The following is a 23,386-nucleotide window of genomic DNA, read 5'->3' on the forward strand; positions in this document are numbered from 1 at the left end:
GGCTCCAGCATTGACAACTTGTCTTTGCATCAAAGTGCCATCATTCCGCCTAATCAACTGAGTCAAAACCTCCTGCAATGAGATATTAGCATGTAGCCGATCTAGCCGCTTAAGCAAACAGACCTTGCTATATAGGAAGGAGAAGAACAAGTACCCCTCAGTTTTATTATCCTGACCACAGGAACACCCATATGAGTCAGTCTTGCTTTGGTTAAGAGTATCCCTTTCGTTCACCCAAAAACGATTAAATGGCTTATTTAAATGACTATTAGTAGCCCCAACATGCTATCGTCGGGCCAATTTAAGTGTTACATGTTTAAAGTACTTGATAAAAGGTTTTGTTTTTGGTAGTCAATACAAAAGGCAGTTGATAAACTTGGGAATATGCTTGTAGCTGGAGTTTAAAATAAGAGATATTATGTAGCCAATGTGGGATTCGAACCCAACTTTGTGTATTACACATGCTCTTCCATTTGAGCTCATTAGCTTTTCAGTGAAGTTCAACTACAATCAACGCTTTCAAGCTAAAAGATGGCGGTTTGTCTTTATGGTCACAGTCCGGAACTCTGGATAAAATAACAAGTCCATTGGAGGAGTGGAATGGGTATAGGAGCATGAATAAATGTACCAAAAGAAGTTTTTTGAACAAGAGCTAGTCCCTGCTTTCAACCTGTTACTTCATTCGTTCCTTTGGACCCAGAGGAGGCAGGTGGAAGACAAGGAAAGACAGGAAAAAAAAAAAAAAGGTTGCTCCAAACAGTCTTCTGACTTATGCCCGAATATTTAACACCATAAAATAAAGCCTGTTTTTTAGTTTTTTACAGTTAGAAGTTTTAAATATAAATAACCGAAATTTAACACGAAGACCGTATTTCACGCATGACAATCTTTTATGCAACTAAAACATCTGAATGGATACCTTGCAACAAACAAAATAATAGAAAAACGACTAATCTACTAAACATTTGAATGGAAACAACGTTCTACAAGCAGGCACATAAAATGTACATAATTAACCAAGGTAGTATACATGTTTAAGTTTGCAAATTTTTTTGGAAAATCAGATTAGAATTATAAGTTACTCCCTCCATCCCTTTTAAAATTACACTGTAGCATGTGGGTGGGTGGGTGGGTTGAAGCACTGAGGGCATTACACTACGTTCCCATTTTAAAATTTCTACTAAACTCCGGATCATTGTAGCATGTGAAGTTATAAACAATCATCTTTTTTATTATTAGTAATGAGGTTGAAGCACTGAGGGCATTACACTACGTTCCCATTTTAAAATTCTACTAAACTCGGATCATTGTAGCATGTGAAGTTATAAACAATCATCTTTTTTATTATTAGTAATGAAAGATGAATCACAAGATCTCATAATTTTGTATTTTATGGTGTTTAGTGAATGTTAATGCTAAGCTGGAATTGTAAAAACTCACACATAAAGGTCGCTCACATAGACACAAGACGAAATCAACTCTACAACAGTGGTTGCTATTAACCATATTGATTCAAATAAGGCACATATCATCAATATTGACAATCAGGCAAATCAGCGATCCTCATATCACCCACAATCAAGGGAAAATGATTGTGTCTATATTGTAAAAATAGGGAGTGTATATTTTCATATCATTGTAATTAGAGTAAATATTCTAGCTGCCATCTACCTTGTATATCTATAAATATGTAGCTCTTTTCATAATGAAAATACAATTCACTTTACACACAATATTCAAGCTTCACATGGTATCAGGAGACCTTCATCGATCCGTACTCAACCTACAACCCACCTGCTCTCCATTCAACCGCACCACACCCTTGCTTCCGCAACCCTTCTTCACCAATACCAACATCAACAATAACACCATGATCACAAACCTACGTGAAACCTCCAAACCATTGATATCCTTGAACAATCAGCCTGCCTCTAACCAAACCGAGGCAGCCACCAACACCCAAAACCACCCTACATCCAACCCAAACCCGAGACCCTTCAAAGGACGATGTCAATGGTGTCGTCAAACCGGTCATGTGACAGCAAACTGTCCACTATTCAGGAAACTCTTTCCGAATATAGTGTTTCCTGAACCACCACCCAACCGTCAACACCAATATGCACCACTAGCTCACCTCGCCACCCGTGGTAGTCCCCAGCCGAACCCGAATTTTCTCCTCGACAGTGGGGCGTCTCATCATGTAACCCATGACTTAGACACCTTGGCTTCTCATTCTCCCTATGACGGCCTTGATAATTTAATCATTGGCGACGGCTCCACCATCACCATTGCAAATACCGGTTCTTTTCATATGCAAAACCTCAAATTTAATAACGTTCTACATGTTCCCAAAATTTCATGTAATATTTTATCAATTTCACAATTATGTCGAGATAATAATGCTTATGTGCTTTTCTCACATGACTCGTTTTTTGTAAAGGCAATACAAACCGGGAAAACCCTCCTTCAGGGCCGTGCTAACCAAGGGGTATATGAATGGTGTCCCCCGAAACCGGTCGCTCTAGCTGCTGTGAAAGGGACACCACCACTATCATGGCATCATAAGTTAGGTCATCCGTCTTATGATGTAATCAAAATTATCAATAAACACCTATCATCTCCAATTATGGATTATGAACACTGTCATTCATGTAGTATTTCGAAGAGTAAAAAGCTCCCTTTTACTGTTTCATCACTGCATTCCGACGCACCACTCGACCTTCTCTTTTCGGACCTATGGACAAGCCCAGTCCTATCCCGAGACCACTACAAATATTACGTCATTTTTGTCGATCACTTTACAAAGTATACTTGGCTATACCCATTAAAACGTAAATCCGAAACCACTACCGTATTTATGCAATTTCAAGCTCTCGTCGAAAAATATTTTCAAAAACCAATTCGACGATTTTTCTCCGACAATGGCGGTGAATACATTAAGTTAAATCAACACCTTCTTAATGACGGTATAACCCATAAAACGTCACCCCCACACACACCGGAACACAATGGCTATGCCGAAAGACGACATCGTCACATTGTTGAGACCGGACTTGCCTTACTAAATCATGCTGGCCTTCCTACAAGTTATTGGCCTTTTGCCTTTAGTACGGCCGTCTATCTTATAAACCGAATGCCTACCAAAACCTTACATGGTAGCTCACCTTATTTAAAATTACATAATACTCCACCCGATTACACCAAACTCCATAATTTTGGATGCCTTTGTTATCCGTGGTTGAGACCCTATACAAACCATAAATTAGAAGACCGCTCCATCGCTTGTATCTTTGTTGGTTATTCCAATACTCAAAGCGCTTACCATTGTCTCGATCCTAAAACACATCGGATTTACACATCTCGCCATGTAAAATTTGTTGATGACGAGTTCCCCTTTCGCCACACCACCCCGACTACACCAACATCATCCTCTCATTCTACTGATGATTTGGTGCTCACTTCACATACCACTCCTACCACCTCCTGCCACACCCTCGCCGTCACCCACACGTATCTCTGCTCCCTTTCCACGCAACCAAAAACCCATCACAAATGTCTACTCTAGGAGACCACCTTCCTCCACGACTGTCCCCAATTCATCCTCCATTCCATCTCCTAATCAGCCTGCTTCTTCCTCCAATCCCACACCCTCTAACCAACCCTCTTCTTCCACTGCAACAACAGACACTACCCCTGCACCGTGTCCAAATCGCACCAAATCCACCTTACCACCACCTGCTAAAACCGTCACTACCAGACTAGATAACAATATTCGAACACCCAACCCTCGTTATACAAACAACCTAGCTCAAGCATCTCCAACCAATGACAACCTTCCTAACACCGTTAAGCAAGCGCTTATTCTTCCTCAATGGCGACATGCTATGCAGGAAGAATTTCAAGCTCTTGAACAAAACAAAACCTGGACACTGGTTCCGCGCTCTTCATCCCAGAACGTTATAGGATGCAAGTGGGTTTTTCGGAACAAATATAATCCAGATGGCACCCTTAAACAACACAAGGCACGCCTTGTTGCAAAAGGGTTCCATCAAAGACCCGGTATTGACTATACCGAAACATTCAGTCCCGTAGTAAAACCAACAACAGTTCGTCTAATATTAGCTATAGCTGTCACCAAGTCGTGGTCTCTTAGGCAATTAGATGTAAATAATGCATTTCTACAAGGAAATTTAACCGACAATGTCTTTATGAATCAACCCCCTGGCTTTGTTGATCAAACGAAACCAAATTATGTTTGTAAGTTGAACAAAGCAATATACGGCTTAAAACAAGCTCCTCGAGCTTAGTACACCGAATTAAAAACCTATCTTATCAACTATGGTTTCAAACAATCAATTTCCGATTCCTCTTTATTTACTTTACATACCACAACCACCTGCATATATATGCTCGTTTATGTTGACGATATTATCGTCACCGGACCACATCCTCAACAATTACAGACCTTCATTGCTAAATTATCAAATCGCTTTTCGCTAAAAGACCTAGGCCACCTCTCTTATTTTCTCGGAATTGAAGTCACTCCGAATTCACTTGGACTACACTTAAACCAATCTAAATATATTACTGATATTCTTGACAAACACAAAATGTTAGAAGCAAAACCCAATGCCACACCAATGGCGGTGACACTCGGATCGCTCGTGAAGATCATAAACCAATACACGACCAATCCAACTATCGTGCAATAGTTGGAAGTTTACAATACCTCTCTTTAACTGGGCGACATTGCCTTTATCGTCAACCGTCTTGCACAATTTTATTCATCATCCCACTATGACTCGTTGGATCGAGCCCTTAAAAGACTTCTTCGCTATCTCCAAGGAACCATCACTCTTGGCATTCAACTCTATCGCTCCAACCGGACTTTGTCTTCATGCCTTCGCGATGCGAGACCATGGCGGAGATAAAGACACCTCCCTCTCAACCCTCGGTTACATCGTTTATCTTGGACGGAACCCGATTTCATGGTCCTCTAAAAGCAAAAAGGCATTGCCTTATCCACCACCGAAACGAATTTCGTTCGTAGAAAGTGATCACAACCGAACTACTATGGCTTCGAAATCTACTAATCGAACTTCACATTTCTGTCACCACATCACCACTATCTTACGTGACAATATATCGCCTACACTTTATGCAAAAAACCCCGTATTCCACTCACGTATGAAACACATGGCAATCTCTTTCAACTTTGTTCGAGAACACATTCAACTCGGCAACATCCGCATACAACACGTTGCAAGCAAAGATCAGCTAGCCGATGCTCTCACAAAGCCTCTATCCAAAAGTCACTTTCAAGAACTACGTAGCAAGATTGGCCTTCTTCCAAGGACGTCCATCTTGAGGGGGCGTATTAACCATATTGATTCAAATAAGGCACATATCATCAATATTGACAAACAGGCAAATCAGCGATCCTCATATCAATCCTCACCCACAATCAAGGGAAAATGATTGTGTCTATATTGTAAAAATAGGGAGTGTATATTTTCATATAATTGTAATTAGAGTAAATATTCTAGCTGCCATCTACCTTGTATATCTATAAATATGTAGCTCTTTTCATAATGAAAATACAATTCACTTTACACACAATATTCAAGCTTCAATGTTGCATAACCATGTTTTAGGGAGAATTGAGCCACCAACACATTAAGAATGCCGACTATGGGTATGACATCGGACATATGACAATTTAAGAATAAGATGGCACAAATCAAACCTTTTCCCTTAAAACAGGGACACACGTCCAATTTAAACTTGTGCACTATTTTAGACATTAATATTTTCAATATAATTAATTTTATCATATCTAATACGAGATCTGGCCTATAATACACATGGTCATTAAGGTGATTTGATCTTATTAGTTAGAATGCTATGATATCAACTAAACCACTGAGATTTCAGTACAGAAACAAATTCCAAAATAACTGACCTCCCAATGGCCTGCTCGGCGAACCCAGTAATTTTTCCTCCGTCTCGTGAACCCTTCAGGAAAGACGAGCACCCAATCTCCATAATTTAGTTTAAAAACAGCTATGTCAGACCCCTGAAACAAATTAAATACATGAAAGTGCAGCAGATAGTCTTACATCACTTTTGAATATAGAGTTTATGTAGGAGTTTTTATTTAGGACTGAAATACCTTCTGGTTAATTCCTTCGGCTGGGGAAACAGACGAACCCTTTAAAGACCAAAAAAAAGGCTGAAGTGAACAGAGTTTTAAAGCATCTATCGGAAGCACAAAGGTTCCATCTCAAGTTTTGAGCATCAATGTTGTAGCTAGGGAGTCATAGCCAAGGCACTGTAATAGGAAGAAGAAGCACTAAAAACAAAGTCAGGTATGAATGTACAGAGACAATTGGGAAAACTATATAAGACTCTAAATGAGCTTGAGCAAGGGTGTTTGTGAGCAACCAAAGTCTAGAGAAAAGCGACTAAGTGTAGAAACCACTAAGCCAAATAAACAATGCACGTAACTTCCAAACAAACTAACAACAAAATGAAGCTAAAACTGCCCAAAAAGGCAACAGCTAAAGATAAAATAAATTTTGCACAATTCAATTTGAGTTTTGCATAAGATGCGGCAGGCTGTGAGCCAAGGGTTTATAAGGTAACAAGGGCACAATGGAGGCAGAGAGATGTTAAAGGGATAAAATGAGCTAGAAAAGCCTCACGAAACTGTTTGTGTTGATGACTGGCACATCTGAACAACCGATTGTGATTTTTTGATGAATTCATTACTCAGGCCTAAAATACTCTCGTATCGACCATTGAATAGCGCATGTAGTCAAAATGCAGAAATGGACCCTTTACAATATTTTTTACACCATTTTACAACTCGTAGTCACTACAGGGTTTTTTAGAGAACAGACAAAAATTGTTCATGATTTCAAATGCAAAAGGCAGGGACACAGCGTAGAAATAAATGCGTACCTAAAAAACAATGTAATAAATTTACAAGTTTATTCAACTACGAGCCAATTATTTGAAAGCCAAGGAGTGATGCTAATATTTTAATAGGCCTTCAGTTTTAGCAGTATTGTTCGTAGCATACACACACAAATCTAACATGGTGCATCACGGAATCCAAATTCCAACCATCCACCATAAAGTGTATAACAATTCATAACACAAATCAATCAGTAATTTTTTTATCTTCACCGTAATTTTCAAATCAGGAGCCACAACTCACAAGCAGGTAATATCTGAACTCTGAAGTACTTTTAGGACTTCACTCCTATCTAGCGTACTGTTCTTGTGAATAAAACTAATTGCTAACAAAAAATTCAAATTTTTAAGGACTAAGATATGAGTGATGAAATACCAAGGAAAGTGACAGATGGTGATATTGGTAGGCACTGTCGCCTATGTGGCTTAGCTGATAGTAGTGACTGAGCTACCGTCTAGTGTGCGTAGATTTATACGGTCTTTTAGAAGTCATGATGTTGTGTAGCTTCGGTTTTTAGGCTTTCCCCTTTGCCAGCACAGTTTTTTTTCCATCAGCCACTCTTCGATGCCTCAACTGTTAGCAGTTCTGTTGATAAGCAGGAAAAAAAAGTATGTTACTAAGCGGTCTGCATGAGCTTTTACACCTCTATGCCTGTTTCGCTGATCTTTAACCCACTATGCGAGCTTCGCGATTTACGCAGTTTTTTTGTTACGATAATGTTTAGGTGTCCTATGTTCTTCACCTAGGTAAGACGTATGGTGTGTGGCATCTTACTTACGTAATGTATGCTAGGCTAGAGATTTCAAACACAAATGAGAGAATCCCGTTTTAAAAGAGCTCAAAACAGCCAACGTACTACCCATATGAAGCTAGGTATAGTTTAAACAGATAAAATGTAACTCATTTTAAAGAACACACCATGATATCCAACTTGCGACAAAATAACAAATCAATTGCATAACTTAATTAGAGGTTCTACAACCACCATGAGGAGCTGGTGAGACAGGTGAAAAGCTCTGCTATAATGTGCGCCTTCTTCCTTGTTGTTGTGTTTGTTAACAGTATGCCTTTAGGCTTTGTGGTAACTCTGCTATACAGAGAAAGTGACTTTTCAGCTGCATTGAAAAAGCTTTTAAAAAGCCATTGAGCAGCAATGCACATAAGAAACAAGAAATGACTGTAGTTGTGGTCTCTCTTCAGCTTCGCAGCTCTAACGATGTAGTGCGATAAAGTAGGTATGTGTAACCCACATGTGAAGCACGGTTAAAAGTTGGTCCTTAGCATCGGAAACACGTGGATTCTATGTTTTCATACACCCTTCTACTTTTCGTCAGAGTTACAAGTCTAATTAGATATTTGTCACTATTATTAACAAACAAGAAAGACTGAAGACATAATCCGGTTAGATTACAAAAGTGAGAGGAACAGGGGTGAAAAAGGAGGGAGCAGGAATGGAGCCTGAGGGTTTTCCTTTCGAAACTTTCTTATGTTGGATGAATTTTAGTTTATCTAGTCAGTGGGAAAATGAATCCCTCTCATCTCCTTCATCCAATTTGTTATCTGAAAAAAATATTCCCTGTATATTCCCCCAAGTCCCTCCCAAAGGCTAAGCTCGGTATCGAAGTCTTAAAGGAGACAACTGAAAACAAGAATGATAGAGTACATACAAAACATCTTAACATTTCAATTTTGTTTATACGTCACTACTCACTATATATATAAATCAGCCAGAATCCAAGACAACATACCCCATGACTAACCAAGTCAAATGTAACAGCAACTTTCTTTCGATTTACCAGCTGTGCTTCTTAAATTTCCTCTTGTACTTTCTCAAAGGTTCCTTCTCCTACAACAAATATAGGCATGTTATGCACATTTAGAGTGGACAGAGAATGACATACCCCCTATGCACAAGGTGGCTTAGTTAAGGGGATTTCAGTTGGTTCTGATTTCAATATGGTTCCGTATTTCATACTAAGTTACTAACAATGGAGAGGTGTAGACAAATCTTTGCGGTTACAAGCACTGGGCTCCTAAAAAGCCACAAATGGAAGACTACTTAGTCACAACTTAAATTCTCTATAGACTTGTATGAGGTCTATAGAAGATATATATATATATAGTTAGCGGTTACCTCAAACTACGTTAATCAATAAGCACTGTGTACTCTAAGTCCTGATTTCTTCGATGTCCAACCCACTGAAGTCAATCAAAACCCGCCTCATTTCAGAAACCCAAAAATCCAAATTCGTGTCAACTATTTCAGTTCAAAGACACCATGAACCACAAATGTAATCTAAAAAACAACAGAAAGGAATTCAAAATCCAAAACCAAAAATCCACTATACAGAAAGGAAGTTGTAATAACGTGCTTGGGTTACTCAATTCTCATTCAGTTATTTTCTGGATATCTCTACCCAGTAAAATATTGTGCAATATATTTAGTAAAGTGAAACTAAATAGAACTATAATAAAAGTATAATTCAAATGAACCAAGCCAAGACCTTCCGTGTCCATGACAACAATCAAACGTGCCAAGTCAATTTCTAAATGTCCAAAGTCAACAGATTTAGAAGATGGAATGAATATTAACCACTAAAGTTATTTACCTCTCACCTACTTTACACTGACAGTTCAATTGGCCTAATTCGTATCAATCATCATCACTTCCCTCTCCCTTTCACCAGAGTACAAATTATAAAAAGTTGAAAACAAATAAAAACATGTTCATTCAAGCGCGATCACTCTAAACGGCAGTTATAAAGAGGGTGAACTACAGAACATTTGATAACGACGAACAAGCAAGCTTATCAATTATTAGGACTAATTAGCTTCTCTTTTATCCTGATATATGGAAAACAGATACCGGCTTAATAACTTTGGGTTGAAAGAAAGTGCCGGGGTTATTTGGAATGCAGAAATCAGCTCAAAGATAGGCATAATAAAAGACAATCCTTTGTAAAATAACCCCTCCACCTCCTCCTTCCCTTACCCTGCAGCCAAAAATGGCAAAAAATGACCCGCAAATGTCAGTACACCCAATAACAACATAAACCCAAAATGATTTTCTTAGGAATAGATACCAAACTTCACAACCCTTTTTTATACTATGTAGGGAATACTAAGCTCATAAGTTTTGGGTGCTGTACTGCAGTTTGAATCCAGGTGTTGTTTGAATCTCCTTCAGTTGAAAAAATGATTCTGTACCTATTGGATTGTCACCAAAACGGGTACTAGATCAGCTAGCACTGCACACTATGTAAAACTAAATAAAAAAAAAAAAAAGGGCCAGGGATATACATGTTACTCCCTCCTATTCGCAATAACTCTCCCTATTCATGGAGGGCACGAGAATTAAGGGAGGGAGTATTATATGGTAAAGTATTGTAGTGGGGGTAGGAGATTGGGGAGAGAGAAGGTATTGTGTGATTAAAATAAGTATTGTTGTGGGGTAAGTTGATTAAAATCAGATAAAGTATGAGTATTGTGGGGTATTATTGTGGGGTGGAATGATTAAAATAAGTATAAAAGTTTGCCAAATAAGGAAATGGGAGAGTATTGTGAATAGACGAAAAAAGAAATAGGGAGAGTTATTGAGAATAGGAGGGAGTATAATTTTACCACGCTTAATCAATCTCAACTACGGCCACCAGTCCCAGATTACAGGTATAAATAGCAAGGAACAAAAAGGTAATAGAAGTGAAAATAGAGAAGTAAAATGACGTGAATACGTCAAGAAAGCAATGCCATAAATGGCTAAGAAATTCATCACATGCTACCAAACCCAAGAATCCAAACTTAGAAAAATTAGACAAATTAATCTGAAATAGAAGAGTGAAGGAAAAACCAACCAGTATACAATCCCATTTTACTATAAAAACGACATTGCAAGCACATAATTCGATCAGAGTCCTCAGTAAGCCCATAATAATAGCCATTAAAGCTCCAACTCTTTCCAAAACACCTTCATTAAAAGAACTCATACAATGTCTCACGATTTGACATTTCTACTATCTTTAAACATCACATACAAACATAAATAATCACAAAGGCAATAAAAAATTCTACTCTCTCCATCCCATAGCTATTTTGGGAAGATTTAAGGAAAATGGGTGAAATACGTATTCTACTCCTAGAATTATATAAAGTTGACAGTAATATTGTAATGGGGAGGGGATAGTTGATAATCTAGGGGCAATATTGGATGATCAAACTTTTTCATTACTAAATTTAGAAAGAAACAATTTGCGATAAATTTTAGGAGAAATGGGACAATACAATTGGGATGGACGGAGTACCAAACACACTCCGTAGTATTCTATTGAGCGCTAGTTGCGCTATATTCCCGTTATTTAACCTTGTACTGAATTTAATTAGCACACTACTGATTATGGAACCACAATTCACATTGACTTATGATTAAAACCTTTGTTCTTTTCACATTGAGTTGTGATTTCCTTCCTACCTAGTTTCATTTAAATCAAATTATGAAATGTAACACGAAAGGGAAAAGATTAATATCAGTATCAACAATCAAATTAACAAAGCTATAAATCTATACATAAATGAAAGAAAAATATCAAATGAACAAATCACTCAGCTTATTCAATTCACATGTCCGTTGGCTGCACCATCGATCATTATACACTCTGATCAACCTCACGGCTCACAATAGTACGGAGTAGATGAACCGTATCTGTAGTTCAGTGGCTATGGTCGGTCATTGGGTTCAGTAAACAGCGGGCCAAAGACTAAATTGGCACTATTCACTAACACCTGGCCGTGAGTCTGTGACTAGACCACAATAAATTTGGTACAGTCCGGTCCAGACTAAAGTGTGACGATTTGGCTTAGTCTGTGGTCCGGACTACATTATTAACATCCATAAGTGTGACACCTACTGGAGTCACAGTTGATGTTGATAACAACTCAAAATCTCTAGATGAAACAGTGTTTGGTAGACAGCTGCTAGTGTTTTAAGAAAAACACAAAAACCATGTTATTTTGAGATCGTCCCTCGGGATTTCTAAGTGATAAAATAGTAGATTTATTGAGTTTTCTCAGGTAAAAAGTTGTATGCAAATCAAATAATCCAAAGTACAATGTCAAAAAAAGGTTGACATTGTGACCCGAAATCTCGTCCAATGTGCATCATTTGGATACCCAGATAAGTTAGTGAGTGAATGGCGACTAACTTGTGAGCATCATCACTTCAGAATGTCTAATTAAGACCCCTAAGATCAAATATGTTGTACAATCTAAACCACTAATTAGAAACAAACCTTCCATTTTTCCTAGGAAATGGAAAAAATTCTAGTACAGTAGTAAGATGAACATAAGTATATACTCGAATAGTCGAAAGTACCATTTGACAAAGGTCTAGAACAATATTGTCAGCACATTAGTCTAACATCAAGTACTGCTAAGTGCTAACTAGAAACCATGAATAATTAACATAATAAATAAGATGATAAGGGAATAGTCGAAAGTACCATTTGACAAAAGACTGGACCTATATTGTCAGCATATTAGTCCAGCATCAAGTACTGCTAACTAAAAACCGTGAATAATTGAACATAAATAGATCTTGTTAGGGAATAGTATTACGACGTAAAAGAGCCAAGCACATGCTCCGACCTCTACATTCTAGCTACCTGCACAATGCACATGCAATAATCATAATGAGTTACCGCGAGATAAAGCACAAAACCGAAATCTTTTTTATCCAACATAATTGCATTACCATACCTCAACAGGTAAAAGATTAGAGGAGTGTAAGAAAATCAATGCGAGTACAAACCATTAGCAGAACATAATCACATTAACATAACAGTTCCTCAGTTTCACATGTTATCACAAAATTTTATAAGCATAGAGAAAACGCTAGCAATGAATCAATAACAACTTACCAAAATTTCAACCGCAATTGCAAGTTGCTCTCTCTATGTCTCAGAAATTCTATGTTAAGACTTAAGACGGTCAATGTTACTTAGACTCCTGCACATGTTCGCACATGGCGACATGGGCATGTATCTAAGTGTCTGACTAATTCACTAAATATCATACTAAATATTATTTGCTAAACAATAAACATCATTGCTTTATTGGGTCAACCTAGCGGGTCAGCCTTTTTGTCTCTTCTTAAAAAAATTGTCTGTCAACTCGTTCGGGTACAAATTACGAGATACATATCAACCGAGTATTGGGTCAACCACGGGTATGACCTAAAATGAAGGGTTTAAGTCACATGGAAGACACCATCCTGAAGGAAAATGGCCACAATGATATATAACACAAATAATAAAGGTAAAGAGCAACCCATTATTAATTGACAAAATCCAAAAACATGAATTGTGACATCTCAAAAAGGTGCCTAAATAAACAGGTAAGAAAGCTAACAAAAAAGAATGAAGAAACAAACCTACAAAGCAAATGCGGCAACTACAAGTTTGAGTATATCAACTATCGGACCAGCAAACAAGCTCCTCCTCCATATGTGGTTCATCTTAAGCTCTATTGTCTCGTCCTCTACTTGAGCATTCCTCATCTGGTCAAGCGTGACAGTCGTTTCCTTTTCTTCATCATTCCCCTTCTGCATCTTTTTTTTCTTGCATATCTTTAGCACTTGTTCTTTGTTAGAACCAAGTTTTTTCTTGCATATCTTTAGCACTTGTTCTTTGTTAGAGTCAAGCTTTTTCTTGCATATCTTTAGCTTTTTCTTGCATTTCTTTAGCACTTGTTCTTTGTTTGAGTCACGCTTTTTATTGCATATCTTCAACACATGTTCTTTGTTTGAGCCAGGCATAATTGTCTCATTTTCTTCTCCGCCATGCTCCATCTCCTTCCTTTTATTCTTCTTCTTCTTCTTCTGTCCTTCCTCAAGCTTGATTTTACAAACTTGAAGCGCACTAACCTTAAAATAAACGTTACCACGACCAGTAGTCCATGCTGTAGCATCATCGACACCACAGTCAAGAAAATAAATACGACCATTTGGGCCGAGAACCCTCACCAAATAACTAAGATATAGGTCTGGTGGTAGTGGTGCAGACAGAAGAGGAGAGTTATGGATCTCAATTTCATCGATTCGAAACTCCTGGGCATGATAGTGAAAGCGAAAAGCAGCGTATCTTCCAGATCTTAAAGAAGAGGCACAACAAAGTGTAGGAGCATAAGGAAGATTTGGCGATCCTGGCAGTGGGGTGGCAGGCCCAGGGAAAGGTAAAACTTGATCACTAACGGGATTCCATAGTTTCTTATCTACATCAAAAGCGTAAGTACCGCCTCCATCTTTCACACTTATAAATATAGCGCTGGAAGTTCCACCAACGTAAGCAGCCGCCCAAGCATCAACAGAACAAAATTTCATTCGATTGGAACTGTAAAGAGCTGGAAGCGGCAGCGCAGACCACCCTTGTTCAATATCCTCGGTATCCAATACCTCAAACTGAGGTATAGGGTCCATGCCAGAATCTTTACAGGAATTACAATTGAGGGAGTTAGATAAGGCAAATATCTTGGATCCAATGGTAAGCAAGTAAGGCTTACATTTGCCGGAAACCAAAGCCGGGCCAGGAACCATCGAGTTGGACAAGGTATCATATATGAAGGTCTTAGATTGATGTGGTGGGTTATTTCCATCACGTAAATAGCCACCAACCATATAGATTTTAGTCCTTACATTCACAAAAGACATGCGACTTGGATAGACTGATTTATCCATCGTCAGTATTGGCTGCCCAAGTTTAAGAAAGGTGCATTCATCTTCAGGGTTCTCGGGAGCCATTTCGGATTCACTAACACGGTACATGCAATACTGAAACTCTTCGTCTCCCGTAATTAGGAATAATGACCTATCCTCGTCCATCACCTCGTCCATCGCCATACGACACTAAATAACTCTACAAGAAAGAAAAGAAAAAAAAAAGATGAGTATCCAAAAGAGTGTAAGGTTGCTTTCTAATTGCTACTCCCTTCATTCCATCTCAGTCATTTATTTACCTTTTATTAAAATATCCCAAACACAGAATAAAAAAGAGAGGTAAACAAATGATCGGGACATAGTTCAAAACTCAAAAGGCAAATATCTTGGATCCAATGGTAAGCAAGTAAGGCGCACATTTGCCGGAAACCAAAGCCGGTCCAGGAACCACCAAGTTCGACAAGGTATCATATATGAAAGTCTTAGATTGATGTGGTGGGTTATTTCCATCACGTAAATAGCCACCAACCATATAAATTTTCGTCCCTACTTTAACAAAAGACATACAACTTGGAAAGATTGATTTTTCCATCTTCAGTATCGGCTGCCCGAGTTTAAGAAAGGTGCATTCATCTTCAGGGTTATCAGGAGCCATTTCGGATTCACTAACACGGTACATGCAATACTGAAACTCTTCGTCTCCCGTAATTAAGAACAATGACCTATGCTTGTCCATCGCCATGCGACACTAAATAACTCTATAAGAAAAATAAAAAAAATGAGTATCTAAAAGAGTGTAAGGTTGCTTCCTAATTGCTACTCCCTCCGTCTTAATCATTTATTTACCTTCGGTTAAAATATCCCTCCCAGGCTCCCACCGGATTAAAAGAAAGTAAACAAATGATCGGTAATGAAGTACTTGTAAATTAAGACAGCACAAAGATACAAACTTTAGCTCAAGAAGCAAATTTCCCAATTACAATCCATTCAACTCAAATTATTAATAAAATTCCCCAATTATAAAAACAATTGACATAATTAATAGCTCAAAAACAAGAAGATATCACAGATATATAGCAGAATCTATGACCTAACAAAATTAATAGCACATCATATCAATTGAAAAATAGCACGACGCATATACTTGCCTGCCTTGAGCTCGTGTTGTTTGATCAGCGACCAACGATCTCACGTTAAAGGAGAGGAGAAATTGATAAATAGAGTGGAGATTGTGGCAAGGGTTCTCAGTTGTCCTTGGTAAGTTAGTAGGGTTGTGCATCGGTCCGGAATCCGGGTCGGACCAAATTGTTTGGATCGGAATTTTTTTTTTTTTTTTTGTCGGAATTATTTTTAGACATCCACTTTTTCAAATTTTTGTCCAAAAATTTGTACCGATTGGACCAGGACGGACGGGATTAATTGGGCCTATAATTGTTTTTTTAAAAAATAAAATTTTAAGAAAATAAAATAAATAACAATAATTCTGGTCTTTCTGGTTTACAACCGGGCCGAACCGAAAACCGGAATCTTGAAAAATGTTGGACCATGGATCAGATCCTAATTTTTAATTTCGGTTCCAGCTTGGACCATTTTTTCGGTTCGGGCCGAATTTTGCACACCTCTAATCTTTATTACCTTGAGGGAGATTGCCCCAATTGTCGATAGAGGATACTCCTCCTAGTCAACACCAAAAAAAGTTATCGACTTATCATAATACTAGTGTAGCTACCCGTGCAAATGCACGGTATTTTAGATACAGATATTAGAAACTTTGATTATTAATCAAACTAATGCAGTTTGCCTCTATTTTGAAAATGATAGAAAATTTGCATATATAATTCCAAAGAGATATTTTATTAGCCTTATTTATATAAAAGTTAAATAATGATTGATGTTATACAGTTAATTAGGAGATAAATAGTGTGTTTAATAATAGGGAGTAGTAAATATAGATAGTCAACACTAATTAATTAGGAAACAAATATTGTCTAGTAGAATATCACCTAGGCGGGAAATTTAAGCGGGAGAATTTGAAAATGTGTTAATCTTTTAGTATATAGGGGATGACTCTTGTGACTATATTGCTCATCTAAACTAACTCCTCATTTATAAAAATGAACTACCTTTAAATCAAAAGGTAAACCAAATATATATATCTAATTATAATATGTCAAAATTGTCGGATATTACAAAGGGTTAATGAATCGACGAGTGTGATCCCGTTACCAAACCATGTAAGGGCCGTAGTAAGGCACCCCTTTTTTCAACTTTGTACAACTTAGGTTATGTATCACTAGGCGGACGAATATTCAATACCTCAACACATATTGGTGTAAAATTTCTTCATTTGCATTTTCCGGAAGACCACTAAAGTTTTCTATCAACCATCCAAATCCTTAATGAAGCCCCTTTAATATCATCAGTATACGGGGTTTCCCCTAAGAGTTCATTTACAAAGGTTGATCAATGAAAAGCGGTGCTTCCACTAACAACTTCTCCTCTTATCCTTACCTCTAACAATACTTGTACATCTTGTGGTATGATCCTTTTTAACAATCTTCCTCCAACTTATGTGTGATTTTCCTACTATAATGAAGTCCCTTAAATACCGTTTACTTGTCGACTCACGTCTTTCAACAAAGTAGGCATTGACTCTAAAAAATAGACATTTGACAAGTACAATTACTAGAAGAAAAAATGTGCTCCCTTAAGCACATTATTAAAAGTCTCCGCCTAGTCCTTAGTATAGCGTTAAAATAACATTTATTTTCGTAAGTGAAAGAGAGAGAAAGTGTAATTACCCCCAAATTAAAAACCCCCAAATCAAAACCCTAACCTAATCCACCACATTCAGCCACCACCCGACACCCTCGCTCCTCTCTCAGGCCACGCCCACGGAGATGAGGCGGTGTCTTTGCTCATCTCCGGCAGATCGATTTCCCCTGCCGTCGTTTTTTCTTCTCCCCGTCTGCGGTTCACCCTGGAGTGCGAAGTGCGGTACACCGTCGTCTCATCTCGTCTGTCGTTAATGTGGTAAGCGAGGTCTTTATGAACTAGTGGCGAAATCAGTGCGACACTTACCTGTTTTTCGCATGAGCTGATCCTGGCCTTTTAATTAATTTGATTGATTTTTGATGAAGGCTTCGCATCAGTCCAAACCCAGTTTACACAACTAAACATCTTTTGTAGACAAAACCAAAAGAAAATGGTAACAAGCCGGTCCAATGGCTGCCTTCTCTGTGATTTTGGCGTGGTAGTTGTGTCATGGTGATTGATCATAGCCATTGCTTTTATCCAGTTGACTAGTAATCATCCTTGGCTTTTCTGAACAATAGAAAGGACAAGCTTCAGATATCACATGCTTTAATGTTTCCCTTTCACATTGGCTGCGTGTAATTGTTAGCGGTCAACCCTTTGGTCGGATTTTATTTTCATATAAATGGTTCGGACTCCATTTGTGTCGGACTCCCGTCCCTCCGTACCCTTGTCCTGTCACCGAAAACCATATTTTCAACCTAGGGGTGATCCCTCCATTCCCCTCACCCCTGGTTTGGCCTGTTTATTGTGTTTTTGTGTCTCTTGTGTTTTGTCTTTGTCGTCCCTTTGTCCGGCCTTTTGCTTATATGGCGGTGGTCCTGGGAGGTGTCGTTTGGTGAAATTGGGTGTCTTTTGCGGGGTTCATGTTCAGTGCTACTCTCCTTGTTTTTTGGCTTTTTTATGGTAAGGGTCTGTGTTGTCCCTTGGCTGGGTGGTTACTGTCATGTTGGTGTTTTTTCGACTATTGGGGTGGTTGTGGTCATGAGGTCTGTTACTTAATTTTCTTGGGTATGTTACGGGAATTTTATTGGTTCTCTCTAGTGTTGGTTGGATGTGTTGTGCGTGTTTGAGATTGATTTGGTAAGGGTTTGTAGTGGCCTTTTCGCTCCGGTTTTCAATTGGTTTTCTGTGAGACTTTTGGATGGCTACTGTTTTCTTCTGACCACCTCTGGTGAGCCTTTATGGGTTGGTTTCGTGGTGGGGGAATCGATGGGTTGTGTGACTTGTGTCGATATGAGCCTGGTGTGGAGTTGGTTGGTATTGCTGTGGTGGTTCTTCTCTTTATGAAAGGACTTTGTTGGAATGTTAGGGGATTTAATAATCCCCTTGCCCCTACAATCGCTAAGACTAGGGCGCTTCTTTCAAGTACTTATTTTGATTTTATTTTCTTAGCTGAGACAAAATGTAAATTAGCTTTAGTTGATCCTATGTTTCGTTCTTTTGGGTATTCTCGGAGTTTTGGTGTTGATGCTGATGAAACCAAAGGAGGTCTCTGGTTTGGTTTTAGACATGATGCCAATTTTGAATGTCTTCTAGCATGTCAAAACTTCATTATTATCAAAGTCACGCAATGTAGTGGTAGTTTTTGGTACTTATGTCTTATCTATGGCGAACCAGTCACCCATAAACGTGAAGCTGTTTGGAATGATCTTAGTGAATGGATTCGATCTTTTGACAACCTTTTCCTCCTTATAGGGGACTTTAACCAAGTTGATTATCAAGAAGATAAATGGGGAGGTAGTAAGGGTCGGATTCCGAGGGCTGCTCTTTTTAGTAAATGGAAAGCTGAGCATCTTCTGATGGATATTCCGTTTAAGGGGCCAAGATTTACTTGGTGTAATAAGAGAGAAGATCATAGTGTAGTGTTGGAACGACTTGATAAGGGTTATGGATCGTGGGATTGGAATGATATTTTTCTGGTATTACTCATCTTCCTATTCAAGTTTCAGATCATGCGCCTATTATCTTTGAAACAGATTTAATTACTTGTAATGGTAGAAGACCTTATCGTATGAAGGCTTGGAACCTGGATTATGAGGAATGTATTAGCTTGGTTCATAACGAATGGACTGAGCCTGTCTCAGGCTCTGCCACCGTCAGAATGATACGTAAGTTATCAAGAGCTAGAAATTGTATGCGTCTTTGGTCTATTTCCAAGAGGAAGGAATGGAATAAGAAATGGAGTGATTTTGATGACAATCTGGTTGAAGGGCTCCACGAAATTGAGACCAAGGGAGTGACTCGAAATTTCACCACTGCATATGCTAGTCAAGCGGAGTATGCTAAAGTCTCGGCTAAATATTGGAAACAGAGGGCCAAGATGAAATGGAACACCGAGGGAGATACATGCTCCAAGTACTTCTTTAATTGGGTTAAGGGTAGGGCAGGCAGGAATTACATGGCTGGGATTAAAATGGATAATGGGGAGTGGAATTTTGACAGTGAGGGTATTAAGGGATTATTTGTCCAATTCTATTCTAGACTCTTTCAGGAAGGAGCGAATCAGATCACTTTTGATGAGTACCACCCTACTGTGAGAAATTTGTTCAATATTAATAAAGAGTTCCTTTCTCCTGATGACAGAGATGCACTTTGCATTCGTTTTACCCCTAAGGAGGTTAAATTTTGTGTTTCAACTTAGTCCGTTAAAATCTCCGGACCGATGGTATTCTGCTATCTTCTTCCATAAGTGTTGGCATTTTATTAAGCATGATGTTGTTGGGACTGTCTTGGCTATCCTCAATGGTAATAGCTCACCAGAATTTCTGAATAAGACTTTCTTAGTTCTTATCCCGAAATCTAGTGCCCCTGAAACAGTTGATAACTTCCAACCGATTAGCTTATGCAATGTTATAATGAAAGTCATTACTAGATGTATCACTAACCGATTGAAAAAGTACATGGGAAAACTAGTGGGTGACTTTCAAAATGCTTTTGTCCCTGGGAGGAATATTGGTGATAATATTTTAATTACAAATGAAATATTACACAAAATTTCTTCATCTAGAAGTGGTAGGATGGGTAGGATGGCCTTTAAGGCTGACATGAGTAAAGCCTATGATCGGTTGGACTGGAACTTTATCAGAGGCACGCTTCTCTTGATGGGATTCCCTCCTAATTTCATTCAGCTGATTATGAAGTGTATCACGACGGTGTCTTATGAAATTCTCAGTTAATGGAGTTCCTTCAAACGTATCCACCCAAGTTGCGGCCTTCGTCGGGGCGATCCTCTTTCCCCTTATATTTTTGTTATGTGCACGGAAATTCTCTCGTTAAACATTCTACGTATGGAGAAGGAGGGGATTATACGAGGAATAAAGATCGCAGAGAAATAGTATCCCCTGTCTCCCATATGCTTTTTGCGGATGATTTATGTTTTTTATTGAAGGTAATTCTAAGAGTTGCGAAAGCCTTGACAAAGTTATTAAGGATTATTGTCATGCCTCCGGCCAGGTTATTAATGATAATAAGTCCTCTATGATGTTAAGTTCGAGCTCTAGTCTGTCCTTTGCTCGAAAATGCTTGAAAACCTTCAACATACCGTGTAACACTAATTTGGGATCTTACTTGGGTATTCCTACGGACGTGGGACTCTCAGGTGGGATTAAAAGTAAAAGGGAAATTTTTGAGTTTATCATTGATAAGGTAAGGAAGCGATTATCTTCATGGAATTGCATTCTTCTATCGTCGGCGGGTAGATTGGCGTTGATTTCTTCTGTCTTGTCCTCCCTCTCGGTTTACTTTCTATCGGTATTCAAAATACCGGTAAGTGTGACAAAAAGATTAGATGCTATTTTGTCACATTTTTGGTGGGCGGGTCATAAGAAATCTCCCTCTATTAGCTGGTGTAGTAGGCTTTTCCTTAGTCAACCCAAAAGGAATGGTGGTCTGGGTATTAGACGTATGAAGGAGTTCAACCAAGCACTTCTAGCAAAGATTGGATGGAGAATGATCACTCACCCTAATTCTATTCTCTGTAAGTCTATTGGTGCTAAATATGGCCTAAAGTGGCGTGATGGTGATCTGCTTTTTAACGATGGCAAGAGTAATTCTTCTTGGGGATGGAAAGGTATTGTTTGGGGCCTTCAACTCATCAAACCTCATTTAGCATGGAACTTCTCCTCTTTTTCCGACCTTGGTGTTTGGAATACTAAATGGGTTCATGGAACAGTGCCGAAACCACGATGTGTTGAGCTTCTTACTGATTCACCCAACTTGTGTAATTTGAGAATCAAAGATCTTATTTGCAACAAAGAATAGATTGGGACCATAGACTTGTGTCTATGTCTTTTGATGAAACTTCCATTAAGGACATTCTTGCTATTCCAATTCGATGCTCTGAAGGCAGCGACATCTTCTATTGGTCTGCCTCGTCATCTGGGAATTACTCAGTTAAGATTGGCTATCACATTGCTCTTCAAAATTACTGGAACACTTCAGCTTCCCCGAAAGACCGATCAAGAGTTCCTGCTGCATGTATGGGTGTCTTTCAAAAAATCCTTTGGAACTTGCCAGGGCCGAAAAGCTGGATCATTCTCTTATGGAAACTTCTCACGGAATCGTTGCCCACTGGGGAAGGATTCCTAAGGAGGGGCTTTGATGGTCCTTTTACTTGCGTGCTTTGTGATTCACAAGAAACGGAATCACCGGAACACTGTTCGGACATTCATTTGCTAACAGAGTTTGGGCTGGAAGTCTCCTGGGGATTAGGGCACAATCAGGGGATAATTTGAGTCTCCGCTCTTGGGTTTGCAATTGGCTCTCCGTTCTTTTTAAGGCTGACAATAAGCATAAGGCTTGTCTCTCCTTTTTGTGTACCATTTGGACTATTTGGGTGGTAAAGTGCAGAAAGATTTTTGATAGTACCGAGTGCTCCCATATTGGTGCTATCTTTCTTTATCAAGACTCCCTTAACTTAGCTCTTTCTGCTGAAGATGGGAAACCGGGGTCCATAGCTTTCCAAACACCGATGGAGGAGGACTTGACTAAGCTTAGGAATGGAGTAGCCTTTCCTCTGATTCAGAGTTCTGTGAGTTGCTCTCGGTCTCATATTTATGTGGATGCGGCGTGGTCTAAGGAGTTTGTTGCTGGGTTTGGCGGATGCATCCTTTTTTATAATGATATTGTTTCTGAATTCTGTATCAAAGGAATGGCAGAGAATGCTGAACAAGCGGAAGCTTTGGCAATTAGGGAAGCCTTAAAGTGGGCGCTCTCGCGCAACATCCTCCATATTAACATTTTCTCTGATTGTCTACAGGTTCTTGCCCAAGTCCTACGATTCTCTCAACTCAAACATTGGACAAGGAACACTATTGACGATATAACCGATCTAGCGGCAAACTTTCATTGTATTACTTTTGCTTATGTTCCTAGAATTTGTAACAAAGCCGCTCATAGGATAGCTAAGCGTGCTATTAATATGTAAGTCTCGTTAACCCGATTGTCAAAAAAAAAAAAAAAAAAAAAAAAAAAAAGTCTCCGCCGAGTTAGTAGTCAATATTCCATACATATCCACCATCATGATATATGGACCACTTCTCTACTCCAATTTCCACAACATAATGTTTTGCTTCTCTATTCAACTCTCCTAGTCGATCAAATCCTATGTCGAACTTTTTTTTTTTTGAAGTTGCATTATTGTCGTTAAGTCAAACATATTTCTCACCTCCGTATTCCTAGATCTTGTATTCACATCTGAAACCAAGTGACGAATGCAATTCCTATCAAAAAAGCATAAGGCTCCTCCTACCCGCCACCAATTTCACTCAATACATTCAAAATCGCAGCGTCATAGGAAAACTTGGTGTACGATTCACAATTTAGCTAGTGGAAACTTCAACAACTATGAGTATCAAGAATCAAATGAACAAAGCTAGAAATTTGTACAT

The 23,386-nt window shown here is 38.7% G+C and overlaps 2 protein-coding genes and 1 long non-coding RNA gene across 5 annotated transcripts; 1 reads left to right on the top strand and 2 right to left on the bottom strand.

The window, feature by feature from the left end:
* Window positions 1–5,864: 5,864 nt before the first annotated feature.
* LOC141622030 (uncharacterized) lies at window positions 5,865–8,887 on the bottom strand. Its single transcript, XR_012532841.1, has 3 exons — window positions 8,728–8,887; window positions 7,355–7,564; window positions 5,865–6,331 (listed from the first exon to the last, which is right to left on the bottom strand). It is a non-coding gene; the product is annotated as an uncharacterized LOC141622030 (long non-coding RNA).
* Window positions 8,888–12,417: 3,530 nt separating this feature from the next.
* LOC141618024 (uncharacterized) lies at window positions 12,418–15,917 on the bottom strand. 3 transcript variants are annotated; one of them, XM_074435150.1, is made up of 4 exons: window positions 15,830–15,917; window positions 15,249–15,439; window positions 13,401–14,880; window positions 12,418–12,633 (listed from the first exon to the last, which is right to left on the bottom strand). In XM_074435150.1, the coding sequence occupies exon 3, from the start codon at window positions 14,862–14,864 to the stop codon at window positions 13,401–13,403; it is 1,464 nt and encodes a 487-aa protein (XP_074291251.1). In that variant the 5' UTR covers window positions 14,865–14,880; window positions 15,249–15,439; window positions 15,830–15,917; the 3' UTR covers window positions 12,418–12,633. The 3 variants fall into 3 exon arrangements, with proteins under 3 accessions (XP_074291251.1, XP_074291249.1, XP_074291250.1); XM_074435148.1 differs by lacking the exon at window positions 15,249–15,439 and having other exon boundaries at window positions 15,830–15,914; XM_074435149.1 differs by lacking the exon at window positions 15,249–15,439 and having other exon boundaries at window positions 12,474–12,629; window positions 15,830–15,914.
* Window positions 15,918–21,781: 5,864 nt separating this feature from the next.
* On the top strand, window positions 21,782–22,923 carry LOC141620695 (uncharacterized). The gene is made up of 2 exons (XM_074437500.1): window positions 21,782–22,192; window positions 22,276–22,923. Exons 1-2 carry the CDS (start codon window positions 21,782–21,784, stop codon window positions 22,921–22,923), a joined length of 1,059 nt encoding a protein of 352 aa, XP_074293601.1.
* The last annotated feature ends 463 nt before the right edge of the window (window positions 22,924–23,386 follow it).

This window comes from Silene latifolia, chromosome X (assembly GCF_048544455.1).
Source record: "Silene latifolia isolate original U9 population chromosome X, ASM4854445v1, whole genome shotgun sequence".
In the NCBI taxonomy this organism is placed as follows: Eukaryota; Viridiplantae; Streptophyta; class Magnoliopsida; order Caryophyllales; family Caryophyllaceae; genus Silene; species Silene latifolia.

Coding starts and splice junctions, on each gene's coding strand:
- LOC141618024 (XM_074435150.1), bottom strand. CDS start 14,864: ATGGCGATGGACGAGGTGATGGACGAGGATAGGTCATTATTCCTAATT.
- LOC141620695 (XM_074437500.1), top strand. CDS start 21,782: ATGTCTTTTGATGAAACTTCCATTAAGGACATTCTTGCTATTCCAATT. Junction 22,193..22,275: donor TAACAGAGTTTGGGCTGGAA/GTCTCCTGGGGA, acceptor GTTCTTTTTAAG/GCTGACAATAAGCATAAGGC.